The 22,738-nt window shown below is 58.9% G+C and overlaps 2 protein-coding genes across 4 annotated transcripts in view; one reads left to right on the top strand and one right to left on the bottom strand.

The window, feature by feature from the left end:
* The window catches only part of OTOF (otoferlin), a gene marked incomplete at both ends in the record, with an annotated part of 118,536 nt that extends 112,522 nt beyond the window's left edge, over window positions 1-6,014 (top strand). For all 3 annotated transcript variants that reach the window (XM_082481596.1, XM_082481597.1, XM_082481598.1), the window contains 5 exons: window positions 2,121-2,219; window positions 3,969-4,210; window positions 4,874-5,052; window positions 5,199-5,299; window positions 5,834-6,014. In XM_082481596.1, coding sequence (XP_082337722.1) covers window positions 2,121-2,219; window positions 3,969-4,210; window positions 4,874-5,052; window positions 5,199-5,299; window positions 5,834-6,014 — 802 coding nt within the window. The remainder of the gene's footprint in view (window positions 1-2,120; window positions 2,220-3,968; window positions 4,211-4,873; window positions 5,053-5,198; window positions 5,300-5,833) is intronic.
* A 13,013-nt stretch (window positions 6,015-19,027) lies between these two features.
* Window positions 19,028-22,738, bottom strand: part of SELENOI (selenoprotein I) — a gene marked incomplete at its 5' end in the record, with an annotated part of 34,696 nt that continues 30,985 nt past the window's right edge. The window contains one exon of the mRNA XM_082480955.1: window positions 19,028-20,884. Within this exon, the coding sequence (XP_082337081.1) occupies window positions 20,768-20,884 (117 nt within the window). The 3' untranslated portion in view covers window positions 19,028-20,767. The remainder of the gene's footprint in view (window positions 20,885-22,738) is intronic.

Here is a 22,738-nt window from a genome sequence, read left to right on the forward strand (position 1 = left end):
CAGCTCCCAGTCTCTCTTGTCTGTGTAGACTGGGAAACTAAATTGTTACCCAGTGTGCCCAGCCCTGGCCCCCTCCCAGGAGGTGGTGGATGGAGCCCAAGACAAGGATGGCTGCTGGAACAGAGTTGGTCAATCCAAGCAGGACAGAGCAGGCAACAGGCAGTGTGATAAAGAGTTCTTCCCTCCCCACCCTGCCCTCTCCCAACTCATTTAGAGAGAAGAAAGACATTTCTTCCCTCGACACCCCTCCTAGCCCTGCCTTACCCTGCTAGACTGTGTCCTTGAGCCCCTTTTCCCACCCCCAGGACCGGGCTATGGAGTCAGCACCGGTAATCCTGGTGGGAGTCTCTGCCCGTGCCCAGCAGACCATGCTTTGGATGGAGAGAATGTCCCTTGATCCCGGTGGGCTGCAGATGGGGTCTGAACTGGAGGAAAGCTGAGGCCAAGGGCAAGGTCCAGACACCAGCATGGACTGGAAAAGCAGAGAGATGTCTACAGTGCAGCCCAGGACAACCATGCCCAGCGGTGCCCCGTGGTTATCAAGCACTGGCAGAGGCTGCCCAGGGCAGTGGTGGAGTCGCCATCCCTGGAGGGATATAACAGAGGGGCAGACATGGTGCTGAGGGACATGGGTTAGTGGTGGGCTTGGCAGTGCTGGGTTAATTGTTGGACTCAATGATCTTAAAGGTCCCTTCCAACCTAGACTATTCTGTGATTCTATGAACTGGAACTGAGATGTTCCTATTGATGGGCTGAAGAGAGGGTTTTCAGGTGGATAGCCTGTTTCAAGCAAGGTTGCGCCTGGTTATCATCCTAGGGGTTTAATCCATTTCCCCTGTCTTTGCTGGGAGCACTGGGCACCACCTGACACTAGCTGTAGGTGCTAGGTGCTGGAGAGGCACAGCACAGGACAAGCTCCCACCCATGGTGCAGGGAGCTGGGGCTGGAGGAGACGGCAGGAGTCCCACAGCTGGGCTCAGCCAGGGCAGTGCCAGAGGGAGATACCAGAGGAGGTGGGTCAAGAAAGCTGTACATCCCCTTCACCTCACCTGTAGGACTCCCTGGTACTTCTTCAGGGTGAGAGAGTCAGGGTTGTTCAGCCTGGAGAAGAGAAGGCTCCACAGAGACCTCCGAGCCCCTTCCAGTGCCTAAAGGGGCTCCAGGAGAGCTGGGGGGGGACTCTGGATCAGGGAGGGGAGCCATGGGACCAAGGGGAACGGTTTGACACTGACAGAGGGGAGATTTGGATTAGATAATGGGAAGAAATTGTTGGCTGTGGGGGCGGTGAGCCCCTGGCGCAGGGTGCCCCGAGAAGCTGTGGCTGCCCCATCCCTGGAGGTGTTCAAGGCCGGGTTGGACGGGGCTGGGAGCAACCTGGGCTGGGGGGAGGTGTCCCTGCCCAGGGCAGGGGGGTGGGACTGGATGATCTTCAAGGTCCCTTCCGACCTAAACCATTCTATGATTCTGTGCTTGTGGCCACAGGGCTGCCTTTCTCTGCCGCCGTCCCCCTGCCCTCCTCCAGCCTTCCCACATTGTAGCTGTGCCCTGCGAGGAGTCTGCCTTCTCCTCTTCCTCCCCCTGCTCCCAATGGAGCTGCTTTCTCCATCACCAAAGTTCCCAACCAAGCCAAATGTGACTGGAAAACCCAAAAAGGTTTCCACACAAAGTGCAGTGCTGGGAATATCTCAGAGTCTCTGAACTTGCTGGAGTCCCAAGAAGGACTCTGATGGCCATTTCTAGGGGGCGGCCATCCCTGCTGGGTAAGGTGGGGAAACCAGGGAGGCAGACGCACTCAGACTGTTTTGCAGACCCCATTTTAGCCACAAATCTACCGAGGACCAAGCCTGGGCTGTTCCCTTGAGCCTTTGGCTTGGCCCTTGCAGAGGTTCAGAGCAGAGGGAGGTAAAGCCCCCCTTGCTGCTCTGCTTGCCCTGCCTGGGCTAGTATGAGCCCGTGTGGAGGTCCCCCTCCTGTTCTTGCCCTTGTGATCCCTCAGAGAAGATCCCTGTGAGCAGCTTCCTGCCGTCTCGGTGCCTGGCCCTGGATTTTGGTGGCATCACCCTATTCCCTCCTTCCCCTGCTCCCATGCCTCACCTCCTTGTCTCCCTTCCTCCTGCCAGATATGAGCTTAGAGTGATAGTGTGGAACACAGACGAGGTCATCCTGGAGGACGATGACTACTTCACTGGCGAGAAATCCAGTGACATTTTTGTCAGGGGGTAGGTACAGCGTGGCACGCCAGCGCCATCTCCTCTGCTTCTCCTTGGGTCCCCCGGGCGGTCTTGGAGCGGGGAGGGGGTGGTACGACATGGACTGTGGTGCAGGGTCAGATAGTGCCAACGCTGCCATTGTCTTCTGTGCTGTGTTTCTTGCCTCTCCCTCTCTCTCCGCTGGCTTGGCCGCCCAGCTTTGAGCTGCGGGTTATTATCTGGAACACCGATGAGGTGGTTTTGGAAGATGATGCTTTCTTGGCGGGAGAGAAGATGTCTGACATCTATGTCAGGGGGTAATGGCCGAGGTCTCGCTGCTTGGTCCCCGTCTGCCCCTCTCCCCCTTTTTGAGCTTGTCTTGCTGCCCCCACTTGGCATTTCAGCCCTGCAACTTCCAGTTCCACCATCTGGAGCCAACGTGTGGTTAGTTCCCATCTCCGCTTCGCTCTCCCCCAGCAGCAGGGGAAAGCCCCTTCCAAAACTCGGCCATACAGAGATGAGGGAACTCACGCCCCCACGGCCCAACTCTTTACGGGACCTCAAATCAACGCGACGGCATTCCAGGCTGGTGGTTGACTATGCCGTGATTTCCCACCCGTCTGTCAAACTACTCAGTGCGTCCTCTGTGGCCTCAGGCCAGGTCTCCTCTGCTCACTCCTCGTGCTGATCTCAGAAAACTGGGTCTGTTTTGGGGTCCAGTGGCTGTCCTGCAGTGGCTCTGAGTCTGAGATGCTCCAGCCCTTCCCCATCTGTGCGGTGGGCGATCACTTGGCCTTTGTGTCTTGTGGGACAGAGCAGAGCATCACCACACTCAGAGCCTGAGAGAACAACCCTGCACGAGGTGCCTGAGCGTGGACTCGTGGTCCCTGCTGGCTGCAGGGCAAACAGACACACAAAAACCTGAGCACACCCTGGGGAACGGAGATGCCTTGGCTCACCAGAGAAAGGGGCTGGCGGGGCACTCACAGTCTCTAAACCAAAACCGTGTTCCCCCCGGAGCTCAGACTTGCTGGTGTGGACCGTCCTCTGTGTCCCTTTTGCTCTGGGAATCCTGCTCGCTGGAGCCAGAAGATGTAGGGCACAAGCACAAGTGATGGTAAGGTGGGCATGGCCACCCCATCTCCCAGGGTGGCAGGACTGTGTCCCAATGTCTCCAGCGACGTGGTGCCCACAGTGCCTATCTGAGCTGGGCACTTCGGGTCCCTTCGCTGGAGATTGGGTCAGCAGAGCCAACCCCAGCGTCCAGCAGAGCCCACAGCTGGACCTTGGTGGGCTCGGAGAGGTGTACCCTGACACAGGGAGCCTGTGGTGGCCAGCATAGACCGAGCCGCCTTCTCACAGACTGCTGCCATCAGGGGAGGGCAAACTACCCTGTGGTGGAGTGAAAAGGTCTCTGCAGCCTCCCCTGGGCCTGTCCACTCCACCAGTGCGAGATGGGGACATCCTTCCAGCATGCTCTGCTCCAGACTCCCCAGTGCTGGTCCTGTCCACCTCTTTATCATCTCCCTGCCCAGAGAAAGCCCCCTGACAACCCGCTTGCATTTCTTGCCCTCAAATCCCTCTGTTCCTTCTAGGGCCCTCCTGTCCCCACGCCCATTCTGCCCCTTGGAGAAGCTGCTGCTGCAGCCCCAGCTCACACCTTTTTAGGTCCTTATAGTCTGTCCTGGAGAGATCCTGGCTGCATGGACAGGACGGTCCTGTGCCCTCTCCTCCCTCCTCTAATGTGTGCCACCCCTCTCACCCCTCTGGGCCCTGCAGGTGGCTGAAGGGACAGCAGGAGGACAAGCAAGACACAGACGTCCATTACCACTCACTCACTGGTGAAGGCAACTTCAACTGGCGCTACATCTTCCCCTTTGACTACCTGATGGCGGAGGAGAAGATCGTCATCTCCAAGAAGGAGTCCATGTTCTCCTGGGATGAGACCGAGTACAAGATCCCAGCTCGCCTCACCCTGCAGGTCTGGGATGCTGACCACTTCTCGGCCGATGATTTCCTTGGTAAGTGGAGGGTCCGCTGAGCTGGGGCAGTGGGGCAGGGAGCCCATGGATGGACAAGGAGGGAGCAGTGTGGGATGAGGCAAAGCCTATATAGGAACAGAACCTGGAAGGGCGCCTCTGGTCCTCAAGTCCACAACATCCTACAAACCCCCTTTAGATGCTGCCGGTAAGAGCAGGTAGGATAAGAGCCCTTGTCTCTGCTGCTGCTGTTCAAAGGCAGCTCCTCTAGCAAAGATGTCAGCTTTTCAGTTCCAAGAGGTCATTCAGGGTTGCTCTCCAGGGCAGGAGATGGTGGCCCAGGTCACCTCCAGCCAAGGACTCTACATTTTGGGGGTGCCAACATCTGTGCTACCCTTTCTTGTCAGGTGGATGGGAACAGTCTTTTTTCAGTGGTGCCCAGTGACAGGACAAAAGGGAACGGGCACAAACGTGACCATGGGCAGTTCCATCTCAACCTGAGGAGGACCTTCTCTCCTGTGGGGGCGGCAGAGCACTGGCACAGCTGCCCAGAGAGGGGGGGAGTCTCCCCCTCTGGAGCCATTCCAAACCCGCCTGGAGGTGTCCTGTGCCACTGCTGGAGGTGCCCCTGCTCTGGCGGGGGGTGGGATGGGGGAGCTCCAGAGGGCCCTTCCGACCCCCACCAGTCTGGGATCCTTCTGCCAGGGGCCATTGAGCTGGACCTGAACCGCTTCCCCCGCGGAGCCAAGACGTCAAAACAGTGCAGCCTGGAGATGGTGACGAACGAAACAGAGCTGCCCATGGTCTCCATCTTCAAGCAGAAGCGGGTGAAGGGCTGGTGGCCCTTCGTGGCCAGAGATGAGAATGATGAGCTGGAGATCACCGTAAGTATGGGGAAAAGGGAGGGATTTTGCATCCTGGGGATTGCACTCTTGCCTCTGTTCCCTCAGGTCCCCTCTGTCACCATGTCTTGGGGGGCTGAGGTGGGGAGCATGGCCTGGGGCTCAGCACAACTCTCTGCTCCCTGTAGGGGAAGGTTGAGGCAGAACTGCACCTTCTGACGGCAGAGGAGGCAGAGAAATCCCCCGCCGGGCTAGCTCGCAACGAGCCCGATCCTCTGGAGAAACCCAAGTAAGGAGGAAACCCCACTCCCCAGCAGGAACCTGGGCTCCTGGGAGATGCTGCAGGGTGGCCCCCGGGGAGGGAGCCAGTCATGGGGAGGTGAGGAGGAGTTGCACCGGGGGATGTAGGAATGAAGGTCACAGGCAGAGCCATCTCTACTGGTTCCCCCCATTGCCTGCTGTTCACTGCCCCGCTGCTTTTCCTTACGCTGTTCCTCCTCTGCCCCTCTCCCTGGCTCCATCCCCTTTCCTTGGCCTCCCACTGCCTCCTCCTCCTCCTCCTCCTCCCCTCCACTCCTCACCACCAGATTCCAGCTTCAATTGGAATCCTCGTGTTCCCTCATGAACCTGCATTACTCCATCCAGCACATGCCACGCTGACCCCACTTTGTCCACCGTCCTGGTTGGGCTCCTTCACTCTGCGCAGGCTTTAGAAGGTGACCCTGCACCTCCCTTTGCCCACCGTGTCCGTTGTTGCACTGCCGGCCGTGCATCCCTTCTCCGTGGCCACGGCATTAATGATGGGTATTTCCTTGCCCTGCAGCCGCCCGGACACGTCCTTCATCTGGTTCCTGAACCCGCTCAAGTCCATCAAATACCTCATCTGCACGCGCTACAAGTGGCTCATCATCAAAATCGTGCTGGCCCTGCTGCTCCTCATCATGATCGCCCTCTTCCTCTACAGCATGCCAGGGTACATGGTCAAGAAGCTGCTGGGAGCATGAAGCACGGGAGCCTTCCCCCGTGTCCCCAGCCCCACGGCACAACCTCCCCTGGCCCCATGTCCTCCTGCCCCCCGCACCCTCTCAGCAGCTTCGGGGGACATCTCCTCCCTGCTGCTGCTGCTGGTGGACCTCCTCCTTGGCATTCCTCCTCCGTGGGTCCCATTTGCAGCTTTAGTCCCAGAGGAATGGGGCTGGAGGATGGTATCGATCCTGAGGCTGTGCATCCCTCAGCGGGGCTGGTGGAGGTGCCCAGTGGGCTACTGCAGGGCAACCAGGCTGGGGGGTCTCAGAGCTGCCACGGGGGCCAAGGGCTCCTTGGAGGGATGTTCAGAAACAAGGATGGGGCAGGGACCTGGGACAGCTGGGGACATGCAAGCCCCACTGGTGTGGGGACAGCACCCCAACGCCTGTCCCCACTGCCAGGACCGTCCCTGCTCCACTCGTAGCTCTGGAGGTCACTGTCCCCCGGCACAGAAGGCCCATGCCACCGCAGGGGACAGCCCCAAGGCCCTGCAGCGAGCCCTGGGGCTGCGCAAGGGCAGGCGCTGCCCGTCCCTCCTCGTGGCTCTGGTAGAGGCAGGGAAGTGTCCAGCAGCTCAAACACCTTCCGAAGGTTCCCGACCCAGAGGTGGTGGTGGCTGGACATCCCTGGGGCTCACAGGGAGCCAGGGTGAGCTCCCCATGGTCTTCTGCATTCCTGGTTTACTTTGTTTGGATTGGCATGTATTGCGGCTGGAGTCTTTCTCGCTGTCTTTATTAGGGACGGGCTCTTTTCTCAGCTCGCTGCAATATTCAGCTGTTGAACAGCCACCTCTCTCAGCTCCCAGCGTGCAAGACCCTCACTGAATAACTGAGGACATCTCGGGGAGGTTTTCGGGATACTACTGGTTTAATGAGTCAATAAAAGTCAACTTTCACGTCTGCGTTCTTCGCTGAGTTCTCGCGTTAGTAGAGAGACCTGTCGTCGCCGGCTGCTTTCCAAGAGGAGCCCGTTCCTCCTCCTCTCCGTCTCCCCACTGCTTCCCGGTCGCAGCCTCTTTTCCCGCAGCCTCTCCCTGGTTCCTGTGCCCGGGGAGGCAGCCTGGTCCCTCGGCTGCCCAGGGAGCAAACCCAGCTGGGCCCTGCCTTCCCCTCTGGGCAGGCTGACAGCCACCTCCTGGGGACAGCGGGGATCGAGAGAGGTGGCTGGTAGCCAGGGGAGTCCCGGTCACTTCTCTCCACTATCTGCCGGCTACGGCCAGAGTGTGTGAGCAGTGGGCATCAGGCACCTCCAGGGCATGCCTGGCATTAGCCCTTACCCTCCGTGAGCTCCACAGGACACCCACTTCCCCTGGCCTTTGAAGATGCATTGTTCAGGAGGTGCTTCTGTAGGACAAGATGCTATGCTGTGGGAGAGTTGGGATGATAGTGAGAGATCATAGAATCATCAAATGGTTCAGGTTGGAAGGAACATTTAAGGCCATCCAGTCCCCCCTCTGCCCTGGGCAGGGACACCTCCCCCCAGCCCAGGTTGCTCCCAACCCCGTCCAACTTTGCCTTGAACACCTCCAGGGATGGGGCAGCCACAGCTTCTCTGGGCAACCTGCGCCAGGGGCTCACCGCCCCCACAGGAGAGAATTTCTTCCTCAGATCTCATCTCAGTCTCCCCTCTTTGAGTGTAAAACCGTTCCCCCTCGTCCCACGGCTCCCCTCCCTGACCCAGAGTCCCCCCCCAGCTCTCCTGGAGCCCCTTTAGGCACTGGAAGGGGCTCGGAGGTCTCCGTGGAGCCTTCTCTTCTCCAGGCTGACCCCCCCACCTCTCCCAGCCTGTCCTCCCAGCAGAGGGGCTCCAGCCCTCCCAGCAGCTCCGGGGCCCCCTCTGGCCCCGCTCCACCAGCTCCATGTCTCTCCTGTGCTGAGGCCCCCGAGCTGGAGGCAGCACTGCGGGGGGGTCTCCCCAGAGCAGAGCAGAGCGCAGCAGAGGGGCACAGCCCCCCCTGGCCCTGCTGGCCACGCTGCTGGGGATGCAGCCCGGGATGCCGGGGGCTCACTGGGCTGCCAGCGCACGCTGCCGGCTCCTGGCCGGCTTTCCCCCCCCGCACCCCCGAGCCCCTCTCGGCAGGGCTGCTCTCCACCCCTCCATCCCCAGCCTGTGCTGGGACCGGGAACTGCCCCCCCCCCCCCGGGTGCAGGATGCTGCACTTGGCCTGGTTGGCCCTCAGGAGGATCACACGGGGCCATTTCTCCAGCCTGTGCCGGTCCCTCGGGATGGCATCCCACCGTTCTGGCATATCACTGCCCCGCTCAGCTTGGTGTCGCCCACAGACCTGCTGAGGGTGCCCTCACTGTCCATGTCATTGATGGAGATATTGAACAGTGCTGGTCCCAGCACAGACCCCTGAAGGACACCAATTGTCACCAATCTCCATCCGGACATTGGGCTGTTGACCACTACTCTCTGGATGTGACCGCCCAGCCAATTCCTCATCCACAGGATAGTCTGTCCATCAAATCCACCCCAAATCCTCCTTTCCCCATCCCTGCATCACCAGTGCCCTCTCCCCAGTGTTCCCCTTTGCATCCCCCAGTCCACCAGCCTGGCAGGGTTTACCCATCCTCATCCCGACGAGCCCACGTCCCCTCTGCTCCACGCGGATTGTCCCACTTTCACACCGCAGCCGCTCGGGGCGGCCCCGGGGGGGCTCAGCTACCACAGGGAGAGCTCTCGGCAGCAGAGAGGGGTCCCTCTGCCTCCGCGGAAGAGTGGCTCTGGCCGGCTGCCCCGGGGCCACCTGCCTCTCGCTCCAGGCTTGGCCACGCGTGGGTCAGGCCCTGGCAGCAGCGGGTGCTTCGCTGCATCCCTCCGGGTGTCCCTGTGGGAGATGTTCCAGCCACAGAGGTGCTGGTCCCAGGGGCTGCATCCCGGCAGGAGATGCTCAAGCCCCACTGGTGCCAGTCACAGGGTCTGCATCCCTCTGGGTGCCCCTGCAGGAGATGCTCCAGCCCCGCAGGCACTGGTCCCAGGGACTGTGGGAGCACTGGGAGCCCTCGTCCAGCTGGTTCCTACAGGGAGCACCTGCCAAAGCGGCGCCTCTTGGCATCCTCCATCCTCTGGAGGGGTTTGGAGAATCAACTCTACCTGAGAAGACAAGAGGGAACGGCCTCAAGTTGTGCCAGGGGGGGGTTAGGATGGATATTAGGAGAAATGTCCTCATGGAAAGGGTTGTCAAGCACTGGCAGAGGCTGCCCAGAAGAGCGAGGATGATGCGCTGGGGAGGGCTGTCCTGCTCCTGCCGTGGGACCCTCCCTGCGGTGGGGAGCCACATGGGGGAGGGGGGGACAGGGTTTGGGGTGGGGGGCAGAGGGGAGGAAGGGAGAGGGTGCTCCGCGTACTGCTGGGAATGGAGGCTCACATATGTCGGAGTGGCCCGAGGGTCCAGCAAAGAGCCCACAGCAGGAGGGCTGTGCACACACATGCAAGTGCATGCACATGTGTGTGACACATGGAGACATGTATGTGCACATACACGCACATGCACACACGTATGTATGCACAGGGAGCTGGTGGAGCGAGGCCAGAGGGCCCCCGGAGATGCTGGGAGGGCTGGAGCCCCTCTGCTGGGAGGACAGGCTGGGAGAGGTGGGGGGGTCAGCCTGGAGAAGAGAAGGCTCCGCGCAGACCTCCGAGCCCCTTCCAGTGCCTAAAGGGGCTCCAGGAGAGCTGGGGAGGGACTCTGGGTCAGGGAGGGGAGCCGTGGGACCAGGGGGAAGGGTTTGACACTGGAAGAGGGGAGATTGAGATGAGATATCAGGAATAAATTCTTCCCCATGAGGGTGGTGAGACACTGGAACAAACTGCCCCGAGAAGCTGTGGCTGCCCCATCCCTGGAGGTGGTCAAGGCCGGGTTGGACGGGGCTTGGGGCAACCTGGGCTGGGGGGAGGTGTCCCTGCCCAGGGCAGGGGGGGGACTGGATGGTCTTTAAGGTCCCTTCCCACCCAAACCTTTCTGTCTTCACGACTCAGGGGTAAGAGGAGCAGGTCGGGGGGTTCCAGCCATGACCCCCAGCCCCGCTCAGCCTCTGACGCCCATCACCCAATGGCCACTGGCAGCAGCTTTGCCATCGCCCCGCCACTGCTGGACGGGCGCCCCGGGGCACCGCTGTGCAGAGCCCGGGAGAGGTTTTGGGAACCCGGTGTTGGTTCCCCGGGGGGCTGCCGCTGCTTTCGGAGGCTCTGGGCTCAGCTCCAGCGCAGGCGACAGCAGCCAATTTCAGTTTCACACTATTTACAGGCAACGGTCTGATTTCCAGGAAGGCAGAAGCCGTCCTCCCTGCCTATAAACAGGAAGCATCGACCCACCAAAGATACGGTGGGGGATATAAAGGGGGGTTTGGGGTGGGCTGACGCCCTCCCGGGAGCTGCCGAGCACAGCATCCCAGAGTGGTGGGGGCTGGAAGGGCCCTCTGGAGCTCCCCCAGTGCCACCCCCCGCCAGAGCAGGGGCACCTCCAGCAGTGGCACAGGACACCTCCAGGCGGGTTTGGAATGGCTCCAGAGGGGGAGACTCCCCCCCTCTCTGGGCAGCTGTGCCAGTGCTCTGCCGCCCCCACAGGAGAGAAGGTCCTCCTCAGGTTGAGATGGAACTGCCCACTGTCAAGTTTGTGCCAGTTCCCTCTTGTCCTGTCACTGGGCACCACTGAACAAAGCCTGTTCCCATCCCCCGGCACCCGCCCTTTGGGGATTGATAAGCGTTGATAAGATCCCCCTCAGCCTTCTCTTCTCCAGACTGAACAGCCCCGAGTCCCTCAGCCTTTTCTCATCAGAAAGACGCTCCAGTCCCCTCATCATCTCCGTAGCCCTTTGCTGGACCCTCTCCAGCAGTTCCCGGTCCTTCTTGACCCGGGGAGCCCCGAACTGGACACAGTGCTCCAGATGTGGCCTCCCCGGGGCAGAGCAGAGCAGAGCAGAGGGGGAGGATGACCTCCCTCGCCCTGCTGGCCACACTCTTTGTGATTAGTGAACTCCCATGTTGCCTTAGTCTGCACAAAGGGATGGAGCCATTGTTTGTTTGTTTTCTTTCCTAATAAGCTCGTAAAATAAAAGTTTAATTATTGTGTGTGTTGTTCTGTAAATCTGAGAGGTCTGAATGGTCCGTGACCAGCCGGGGCCGCCGGCACACGTGTGCTGCCGAAACGCTATTGTTATTAACAATCCCTTAAGTATATTACACCTACCGCAGCAATCCTCTTAGAGGAAGCCGTTGAGACAGCTGATAAAGGAGGAGGCATCACTTAAATACATCTCGGCATTAGCCCGGAGGGAATGCTCGTGGCCCACGGCTCCCGGGCTCTGCTCAAGGCTCTGCAGCCTCCTCCCATGCTCCCAGGACGGCTCCTGCCCCCAAGTCCCTGTCTCTGCCCTCACCCCGTCCCCCACGCGCTGCTCAGAGGTTCCCCAGCCCGGCACCGCGGTGGCTGCTCACCCACGTCCTGCTAAGGTGGGTTAGAAGTGGCCCGGCCCAAGCTGACCTCCCCCAGAGTTTGGGGCCCCTGGGTCGGTGCCACAGCCCGAGGATTTCCCACCCTCTGCAGCAGCTCGGGTAGGTCCGCAGTGGGGCAGAGCCCCTGCCCGCTGCCATGTCCCACTGGCTGGGGAACGGTCATCCCCCATGGAGCTGCGGGATGCAGAGCAACCCCTTCCCTTGGGGAGCACAGTGGCTCCTGGGGCTGTTTCACACCCACAATCCAAGGCCGGGTTGGACGGGGCTGGGAGCAACCTGGGCTGGGGGGAGGTGTCCCTGCCCAGGGCAGGGGGTGGGACTGAATGGTCTTTCAGGTCCCTTCCAACCCAAACCATTCAATGGTTTTATTTCACTGTCAGGAGAGCAAGGTTCCTGCCCCAGCACCACCATCCATCGGGCACCTTTATTTATAATCATAGAGTACAATGGTTTGGGTGGGAAGGGACCTTCGAAGGCCATCTGGTCCAACCCCCTGCCATGAGCAGGGACATCTTCAACTAGACCAGGTTGCTCCAAGCCCCGTCCAAGCTGGCCTGGAGTGTTTCCAGGGATGGGGCAGCCACCACAGAATCACATAGAGTCAGAGAATGGTGGGGGTTGGAAGGACCTCTAGAGATCACCAGCCAGTCCAACCCCCCTGCTAAAGCAACTTCACCTACCACCCCTCCAGGCAACCTGGGCCAGGGTTTCACCACCCTCAGCGTAAACAATTTCTTCCTTATATCTAGTCTAAATCTCCCCGCTTTCAGTTTAAAACCATTCCCCCTCATCCCATCACTCCTCTCCCTGATCAAGAGTCCCTCCCCAGCTCTCCCGAAAAATCATAGAATCATTCAGGTTGGAAAAGAGCTTGAAGATCATAGAGTCCTACCATCAACCCAGCACTGCCCAGCCCACCACCAACCCACGTCCCTCAGCACCACGGCTGACCCTCTGTTAAACCCCTCCTGAGATGGTGACTCCACCACTGCCCCGGGCAGCCTCTGCCAGTGCTCCACAACCATTTTGGGGAAGACATTTCTCCTAATATCCATCCTAAACCTCCCATGTTGGCACCCTTTAGGTACCAAAAGGCTGCAATAAGGTCTCCCCGGAGCCTTCTCTTCAGGCAATTTGAGCAATTCTTGCTATTTTCCGTAGAAATGCCAGCAGGTGGGCTGGCACTGACAGTCCCCGGGGGTCACCGCCGGTGCAGAGCACTGCAGGAAGGAGCAGCACCGCGGGGGCCCCAGGACGCCCCACCGCAGTGCCCGTGTTCCTCTGCGCCGGTGGAGGAAGACAGAGCTTTCCCTACCACAGAGAGGTCCCAAATATGATGGCATCAGTCTGAGGGACACCGGGGCTGAAACTCCTGTGACCACTTACCACGTTCTCCCTTCTGGAACACGGGAAATTTGCCTGAACACGAGGAAAAACTTTCCTGTGCGGGCGGCAGAGCACTGGCACAGCTGCCCAGAGAGGGGGGGAGTCTCCCCCTCTGGAGCCATTCCAAACCCGCCTGGAGGTGTCCTGTGCCACTGCTGGAGGTGCCCCTGCTCTGGCGGGGGGTGGGACTGGGGGAGCTCCAGAGGGCCCTTCCAGCCCCCACCAGTCTGGGATGCTGTGAATCTGCTGAGCAAAAGTCATGGAGGGGGAATTTAGGGCATGAGATGTAAATCCTGCACCTCCCAGCCAGTCTGCCGAGTCCCCCAGGAGCTTCTGGGGCAGAAGCACTGCGCTCTGCTCTGGGACCTCTCCCCGCAGACAGCCGAAGCTGCCACCAGCCCACCCCTCCCCGCTCAGCCCCGTGCCACCCGTGCGCGTCCCCAGGCACAGCCGGAGCTGCACGCCCAGAGCGGCCACTCGGACCTCCGCGTCGGGGCGGAATTTTGATGCAATTTGGTGGCCACAAAGCAAGATGTGCCCCCCAGCCCCGAGGTGCGGGTTTGGAAAGGAGAAGGCAGCTCTTCTCCCCTCCCCCACCACTGGGCCACCCTCCGGAGCGAGGACTGTGTCCCTGGCCACCTCCACCTCCAGCACAGTCCCGCTGCTGCGAAGCTGAGTGGCCCAGAGGGGCGGTGACCCCCCGCACCCCCCCGCAGAAGGTCAGTCTGGGGCTCGCGAGGACGTTATTCCTAATTCCTGACCTCAGCCTCCCTGGCTAAATCGGGTCTCTGTGGTCTCCTGCCCGGGGCCCGCAGCCGCCGAGAGCAGCTTATTGCCCCGTGCGCAGGGATCGGCGGGATCTCCCCGATTAGCACCGAAGCCGACAGCGCTGAGCTCGCTGTGACGGGGCGCAGCTTCGCTGGGGCAGAGCTGAGTCCCGACTTGTCCTGACAGTCGGGAAAACACCGGTTTCCAGTGACACCAAACCTCCCTCTCCGGGACCACGTTCCTGAGCAGTCAGGGAGAGCGCCCCATGGGATGAGCTGTGGTTGACGTGGGCCATGATCCCGGATTCAGGAAAGGGTCATCCCGTGAAACGCAGCATCTCTGCCCGCTCCATGTTTCAAGCACCACATATTGGGGCAGGTGGACCACGGGAGCAGCCGGTGGCCCCGTGGCCACAGCCCCACACAGCCCCACAGCCCGTGTAAACACAGCACCTACTCCAGGGGCTCTTTAGAAGTTGGGAACAGCACTATCCAATATCTCCATCAATGACATGGACAGTGGGATTGAGGGCACCCTCAGCAGATTTGCAGACAACACCAAGCTGAGCGGGGTGGTGACACACTAGAGGGACAGGATGCCATCCCGAGGGACCTGGACAAACTGGAGAAGTGGCCCCATGTGATCTTCCTGAGGGCCAACCAGGCCAAGTGCAGCATCCTGCACCCGGGGGGGGGGGGGCAGCCCCCGGTGCCAGCACAGGCTGGGGGTGGAGGGATGGAGAGCAGCCCTGCCGAGAGGGGCTCGGGGGTGCAGGGGGGAAAGCCGGCCAGGAGCCGGCAGCGTGCGCTGGCAGCCCAGCGAGCCCCCGGCATCCCAGGCTGCATCCCCAGCAGCGTAGCCAGCAGGGCCAGGGGGGGTTGTGTCCCTCTGCTGTGCTCTGCTCTGCTCTGGGGAGACCCCCCCCGCAGTGCTGCCTCCAGCTCGGGGGCCTCAGCACAGGAGAGACATGGGGCTGGTGGAGCGGGGCCAGAGGGGGCCCCGGAGATGCTGGGAGGGCTGGAGCCCCTCTGCTGGGAGGACAGGCTGGGAGAGGTGGGGGGGTCAGCCTGGAGAAGAGAAGGCTCCACGGAGACCTCCGAGCCCCTTCCAGTGCCTAAAGGGGCTCCGGGAGAGCTGGGGGGGACTCTGGGTCAGGGAGGGGAGCCATGGCACGAGGGGGAACGGTTTGACACTGACAGAGGGGAGATTTAGATTGGATATAAGGAAGAAATTCCTTCCTGTGGGGGCAGTGAGCCCCTGGTGCAGGGTGCCCCGAGAAGCTGTGGCTGCCCCATCCCTGGAGGTGTTCAAGGCCAGGTTGGACGGGGCTGGGAGCAACCTGGGCTGGGGGGGTGTCCCTGCCCCTGCAGGGGGGTGGAACTCGATGGCCTTTAAGGTTCCTTCCAAGCTGACCCATTTGATGATTCTATGGGTCAGGCATGGGGCTGCCTTCTCCTTTCCGGGTCCTCCCCCGTGCTGCAGCCAGCTCGCTGCCTTCCCCACAGCACCTCCACAAGCACCACACCGCAGCCTGTCACTGCAGGTGAATAAACCCCATCCCTCCAGGGAGAGCCCGCAGGAGCTTTTCCACCTCTTCCATGGCATGCAGGGCTGCCCCAGGCGGGGCTGGAGCTCCAGCCCAGGCACCGCGGCTCAGACGTGCCCTGGCGCTGGGCTGCCTGCTCAGCAGAAAGGGAAAAAAAGACAAACCCTATTAAAAGGCTTGGAAAAGTTTATTCTTTACTGAACTTTAATAGTTTTTTGTTTGGTTTAAACACAAATATTTCAGTAATAGCATTCAACAGGCTGGAATTCAACCCCACTGCAGTACCTAAACCCCCAGCGACAGCACTCCAGGGAAGCGATGGGGCACCGCGGCAGTGCCGGGACCGCTGCCACAGCCAGGCTGCTCCATCTGAGCCGGGTTTAGGGGCGACCCCACGCAGAGGGACCGAGCTTGCTCGGCTCCGGTGTGGAGCCCGGCAGAGCACTCCCGCTGATGGCAACTCCTCAGAAAGGCTCAGGGGGAAGGGACAGAACCAAAGCACCACACCAAACACATCTTTCCCCGCATCATTTCACAGCCCCCGGCAGCAGCTTTGGCTCTCCAGCCCCACTGCGCAGGGGGTCGGTGGCAGAAGACCGAGCTGCAGAGTCCAGTTAGTGCCTCCAACTTTGCTTCTAGAATGACGACGAGGCAGCATCACCAACTCCTTCCCCACCCTGCTCAGGAAAACCGAACAGCCACACGGACAGAGACCTGCGAAGATGCTCTGCGGGGTTGGGGAGAAGGTCCCTGTCCTGCGTTGGCAGCAGGAGCCCAGAGAGCCCGGACTGTTTGCACAACCACTCAGGTGTAAGGGTTGAGTGGGAAATGCCCCAGTTTACTCCTCCGCTGCTGCTTTGCGTTGCATTTAGGTGCGGGGTTACAGCCGGGGAAGAGAGCGATTCAGCACTCGCTCAGAAGACCAGAGCCAAAACCAGCCTGGGACCCACCACCCTCCTCTTCCAGCGGCACTGGCGCCAGCACAACGCGGACCAGTACCGAACGCAGCAGCCACTGAAAGCCGGAGGGACAGAAGCTGATCAGTCTGAAACACTGCTGGGAAGAGGGGGGGATATTTTGATTAATGAGGTCTTCAACCTGAAGCGCAGCACCAGCTCCCACCAAACAGCCACCACAGACGCCGCTGCCTGGGATGAACGGCACCATGGAGGGCGAGTGGCAAATTTCACCGAGAACCTCTGCTCCTGGGGCAGTGACGCCCTGACCAGCGCCTTGGAGACCAGCCTGGAGCCCTCTCAAGCCAGGTCTGACCACACCTGGATGGGCCAAGGGGTCTTCTACAAACTAACAATGAACTTTTTCTAGAAGCAAAGAGGTCAGCGTAGCACCCATCGTCACCATGTCCCATCAATGTCACCTCGGCCACTGCTTCGACACAGCACAGCGAGGCAGAATTAGGTGGGCAGAAGCGGGGTGAGCCGCGTTTGGGACCCCCCGCCAGGGCTGCAGATCTGCGCTAGAAAAGCAAAGAGCAAACGAGCTGACCCAGGTCCATCAGCCCCCAAAGCAAGGCTGACACGCGGCACCGAAGGGCTCTGGGATGGAGAGGTGTGAGGGAATGCTGCTGCGCTGAAGGACACCCGCGCCTCAAGCCGGTGGTGCACAATATGCAAAAAGGGACAACTGGAAACAAGACTGCTTTGGGAACGTTCCTGCAGGTTTCAGAAGGATACAGAAACCCCAATGCACAGTTCTGCTATAAACTAAAGTGACCAGAGCGCAGCTACAGCTTGTGTGCGCAAAATCAACTGTTCCCTCAGACCTGTGGATGGGGAAAAAAAAAAAGAAAAAAAAAAGAAATAAAAAAAAAAAAAGAGAAAAAAAAAAAAGATATCTGAGCTAGTTTCTAGCAAGCACTTCTCCTCTAGAGGCTTCCCAGGTCCATCACAAGCAGGCACAGATGCCCTCAGAGGAGAAGAGTTTAGGGGCTTTGCTAGAACTGAGCTGTCCGAGATCAAAACAGCGCTCAGACTACAAACCGCAGGTACTCACCGCACCCGGAGGGAACATCAGGCCAGCTCTATTTAAGGAGCTTAAAGATTCGTTTCCAGAGCCCTCAGAAGCTCACGCTTACAACGTTCTGCTGCCCCGGCTCCGGCAAAGCCGCCTGGATCGGGTGGCTGATGGTTACAGGAGAGACCTTACGCTGACCCACTGCGCGAGAGGAGTTAACCGCGACACAGACGCACCGGGGGAAGGAACACGCTTAGGGAGCTGCTCGCTGTTCGTAGCGTTTGCACGCCCGCAGGTCAGCCGCAAGCTTTGTACTTGGAAAACTTATCTTTTAGCACAACAGGCGGTTTTACCCAAACCCCAGGAGGTCCCAAAACCTGCGCGTCACCCTCAGCACCGGCTGCGCTTGGGAATTCCTGCACCAGGTCCCTGGATGGGCGCAGAGACGGGAGCCGTGATACGAACCACAGCACCGAGACGAAGGCAGCTGCCAGCGGGGCTGCCTCTCCGGTGCGGCCGCACAAGTCCTGCGCTGACGTGTCCTCATGTCCCAGGGTCCCACAAAAACCTGCTTCAGAGCGAAGGCCGCCCGGCCGCCGCGTGGCAAGGACCAGGAGGAGCTGGCAGCACTGGCCACCTCTTCCCACCGCACAAGGACCTGCCTGGAGCCCGAGGCCAGGAGAAGGACATGCCAGCGGGTCTGCACAGCCCTCCCCGAACAGGGTCTCTGCCTGGTGATACTCTGGATTGAGATAAAATGTGCAAAACAGATTTAGGAAAGTGTAAGACAGTCCTGTTATCAACTCAGCGGGTCCATCGGTAATTAAGGAATTATGATTAACACTATCCCTGGAAGAAGAGACAACGCAGATCAGCTCTCGGAGGCAGGAGTTGCTGCGGAGCGAGCGCAGGACCCCGTCCCGGCCCAAGGAGCACATCCCACCCTGGGAACAGTCAGCCAGCGAGGCAAGCAGCCACCCCCGTAACACAGTTACCCTCAGATGCTGTCAGCGAGGGAGGAATACATTTATTCTTAAGACTTAAAACCATTATTATCAATATAGTTTGTTTCCCTGCATGCCACACCCCACCACCGGGGGCTCTAGAGACAAGCGAGTGTTTTCCAGCACTGATTTAAGGAGATATTTTTCTAGCTTCAAGGTGCAATAAATTAAGGCACCAAAAATCCGGGACTCTGCCAAGATAAAGCCTGTGCAGAGAGGAAGCGGTTCCAGTTTTTAAGAGAGATCTTTCTCCTACAGCACAAGTACTCGCAGGACTCTCGAGAGCAAGCCCGGCTTCCCCACACTTGTAACTTCCCAAAGGGGTTTTCCAGGGTGTATGAGGGGCTGCAAAAGCACAGCAGCTCACGGTCAGGTGAGACAACAGACTAACAGTGCACTACGGAGACAAAGCGACATCCTAAGACTTACGATCAGACAACTTCTCAGGGCACTGGGACCGGCCCAGCGTTCAGGGCCCTGCAGCGCTAGCGGGAAGCGACAGGACACGGCCAGCTCCAGGCTGGGGAGCCCAGAGCTCAGCTGGAAGCCCGAGGGAACGGCTCAGTTATTCCCCGGTCCTGCAAACACGTAACTAGAACGTAAATCATCCAACCGCCGCTCCTTGTCAGCGCTGCTAGCACGATTTTGCTATCTGAACACGTCCCATACGTAAGCGTTGTGTCCCATTTTAAGATTCCCTGTGATTCTTGTGCAAGCGTGACTTAAATTTATCCTCCGTTCGTAACTGTTACACTTCATTAAATAGCAAGAGTCAAAAATTCAAGCGCAGCCCGATTCATTCGTACACTTAGGGTTGGGTTTTTTTTCTGTACAACATCAGTAAAATATATAGGAGTAAGCTACTTTATTAAATAAACTCTGAAAACGATTTGCCCCCTCTCCCAGACCAGCCGCCCTCCCAGAGCCGTGGTAGCCGTACAGACACAGGAGCGCACCGGCGTTTGGCCGAGCCCTCCCACGACATCAGCCCAGACGAACGCCCCGGCGCGCTCCTCGCAGGGCGCACCGCGACCGAGCGGCCCCGACGTCGCGCCCCCGTGCACGCGTGAGCGGGATTTCAAGCCTCATAGTCTGCGTGACGATGATTCAAATTTACAAAAGAAAAAGCATTAAATAGTAGTTACAGTTTGAAGGTTTCCTAAAGCAGGAGGAGTCTTCGCCTGCAGAAGGAAAACGCTGTGACCAAGCTTCTACAAACCACGTTGCACAATAATCAGTGTATAAGCGACTTTGTTCCCATGGTAGATTACATATGCACAATCTGCTGTGCTTGTTCGCTTCCGGATGCAGCCTTTCCAGAGCCTGGGTTTAAGCTACACTCTTCATTCAAGCACAGGTCTTCATTAAATAAAGTGAACAGAAAAGAAAATCAGCATTCAGTCTTCACCACCCCACTCTAACTCAATTATAAAAACAAGTTTAAAAAAAAAAAAAAAAAAAAAAAACCAAACAAAACCAACAATCGATGCAAACGTGTCTTTTACAAATGGACAGTAAACAAATATATCCCTGGATGAAACATGCAGCCGCTGGGGACAACGGTTTTGAAAATAAAGTGATATTTGGGGAGGACCCCACCACACAAACACCTGTGAGCTTTCTGAAAGTGTACACACAACCAACACAACACTTATTAAGGTGCTTCTCTAAGCGGTGGATTTGCTGCCGTCAATGGTCTGGTGGGAAGGGCGATGCGCGGGCTGAGCCTGGCTGCGCTGCTGCAGGAGAAGAGGCTCAGGCAGCGTGCTGCGACCCAGCAGAGCCGACCTGAAACAGCAAGTTCCTACTGGCAGGGAGAGCGGGGAGTAGGCAGGCTGGGGTCAGCCGCTCTCTGCTGCCCGTGGGAGCCCGGACCCCACTGCCAGGCGGGGAACGCACGCGGACAGACGGGAACACAGCCGAGCGTGGTCCCCGGTACCCACAGCTCAAGCAGGGGAGGCAGAAGCCGCCCTCCCGCTTTTACAGGAAACCGAGCCCCGATTTTCTAAGCACCCCCCTATACAGAATATGACTCGAAGTTTTGTGTGTTGTTCTTTTTTTTCCTCTTAAATAAAAAAAAAAAAGGTGCGTTTACCCAACTAGGTGAGTGCAGGAAGGCGGGACAGAACATGGGAGAACTGTCACCGTCTGCCCCCTAAGTACCAGCCCCGGAGGAGGGCTGTCTAGCAGGAGTAGGGACAGACAGGAACCCCCCTCACCACCAGGATGCTCCCCTCACCTTGTAGAAATCAGCTGTGATGTGGAATTTGGTGACAGGTCAAGATGCTTTGCTCAGGTAAAGCCATTCGCATACCCCAACCAGCTTTACCCCAGCAAGAGCCGGAGTTTGAGGTTTCACCGGGAACATTCAGCTGGTCTAATATACAGTAATAGTGACCTGAAAGGCTACCCTCCGCGTCCAGTTTCACCCAAAACCGAAAGCCTGCATTCGAAGAACAGCAGCGCAGGCTGCCCCGTACCGGCCGTGCCCTGGCTGCACCGGATACCGTGCGTACTGTGCCCTGATGTCTGTCCAGAGGAGAGGTTTAGATCTGTGGCGATGGTCGAAGTATTTACAGGTATTTGCAGCAGTTATTTACAGTACTTCTGCAGACCGCAAGCTGATTTTCTCTTCCTCCCCTCCTAGTCAATCTGGCGTGGGCTTCTTTAGCGAGAAGGGCCGTATATTGAAGTGCCTGCTCAGCTGGCTCACCTGGGGACGAGGCAGACAACAGGAGCGGGTTAGCGAGGCTGGGAGGGACCAGGAGGAAAGCGGGCAGAGCGCCAGACCAGTTCCCCGCACGGCCGACAAAGCCCCGCCACCTCCCCGCACCCACTTTCCCCACCGTTGCCCACCCTACACGCTCCCCCCCGGCTGCGGCAGGTATCACAGTATCACAGTATGCTAGGGATTGGAAGGGACCTCCAAAGATCATCTAGTCCAATCCCCCTGTCGGAGCAGGAACACCCAGATGAGGTTGCACAGGAAGGCGTCCAGGCGAGTTTTGAATGTCTCCAGAGAAGGAGACTCCACAACCTCCCTGGGCAGCCTGTTCCAGTGCTCTGTCACCCTCACTGAGAAGAAGTTTCTTCTCAAATTTAAGTGGAACCTCTTGTGTTCCAGCTTGAATCCATTACCCCTTGTCCTATCATTGGTTGCTACTGAGAAGAGCCTGGCTCCATCCTCATGGACCGCAGGTCTTGGACCGCAGCCTCCGTCTCGTGCTACGGGCCGGCCGGGAGCATGGTCCTGCAAGGTACAGCCTTGCTCCCGTCCCGAGCAGCAGCCTGGCGTGTCCGGGAGCGGGCTCGCCTCTGTCCCTGCCCTCCTTGGAGGCAGAAACGCCTGCCCTGAGCCCAGGCAGGCAGGATTTTACCCTGCGGGACTGCTCCCTCTCTGCCCCTCTCAGTAGAATTGTTAATGATTTGCTTAAATTAATTTGATCATCTCGGATACCTTCGTGAAAAATTGCTCCCTGATTCCATCTGCAATTCAAGCTGAGGGTCGGGTACTTCGCTCCGACCACGAGGACGCAGAGCGGAGGGGAACCGCACACCAGGCTGTGGATAATCAGGCCCCTTTTACACAGCCGTTGGAAGAAGCTTTCACCACCTCTTTTGAGGACGTGAGAAAACCACAAAGGACTGAGAGCTGCACCAGGAAACGAGCTCTCAGGCACGGTTCAGAGAACCGCAGACAGGAGGATAAAATGGATGGTGTGGCACCGGCATCTGGTGACTGCGAGGTAACGGTCCCTGCAGAACCAAGAGCGAGCGGTGCCGAGCAGCGCCAGAGGCTGAGCTGGGCACAGAGTCAGCGCAGAGTCTACTCCTCATCATTACTCCCCAGTTCGGAGCAGTTTGGGATTACATCCCAGTCACAGAGCCTTAAAAGGCCCTTCGGCTCAAAGTTTCTTTCACCCTGGAAGAGGAGACCACGCAGTCGGGCCCTTGGAAAGAGGGAGCGGGGGAAGGAGGGGGCCACAAACGCCGGGGCGCAGAGCGGCCAGCAGCTCGCCGCAGGGGACGGGCCAGCCTGGGCAGGAGGATTACACCACCCGGTCAGTCCCCATCTCCAGCTGTGATTCCAAGACCAAATTTATTTAAGCTTCTTAGCTATTCAAATCCTTCTTGCATAGAAGCCTCATTACACTAATTGGAAAGACAAGACAACCTGGCTGTTACTTCTTTGCTGTAATTACAGTTCAAACTTGACTCTGGAGGCTCCACATTAGAGCTGCTGCTCCCAGGGGACTGCTCCCCAAGGAGCGTGTATGCACGTGGCAGCGCCAGCTCCCCAGGGGACATCGGGTCCCTTGCCCTGGATCCTCAGCAGCTTCCCGGGGCATTTCCAGTGGGACTCGGGTCTCCCCTGAGTTTGTTTTCTTTCTTTATCGAAACTCGGGGAGCCGGGCAGAGCTGGCACAGAGCAAGGGGAGGAAATAGGTGGCTGGATCTCTACACAGCCCTTGCAGCGGGGGAGAAGGCGTTGCAGCTGCAGTGTCCCCACCTTCCCTAGCAGGGACGTCCCCCTCTATCCCAGCTCTCCCAGTGACTCCAGTGCAGG

Source organism: Vanellus vanellus, assembly GCF_965231255.1.
Source record: "Vanellus vanellus genome assembly, chromosome: 3".
Lineage (NCBI taxonomy): Eukaryota > Metazoa > Chordata > Aves > Charadriiformes > Charadriidae > Vanellus > Vanellus vanellus.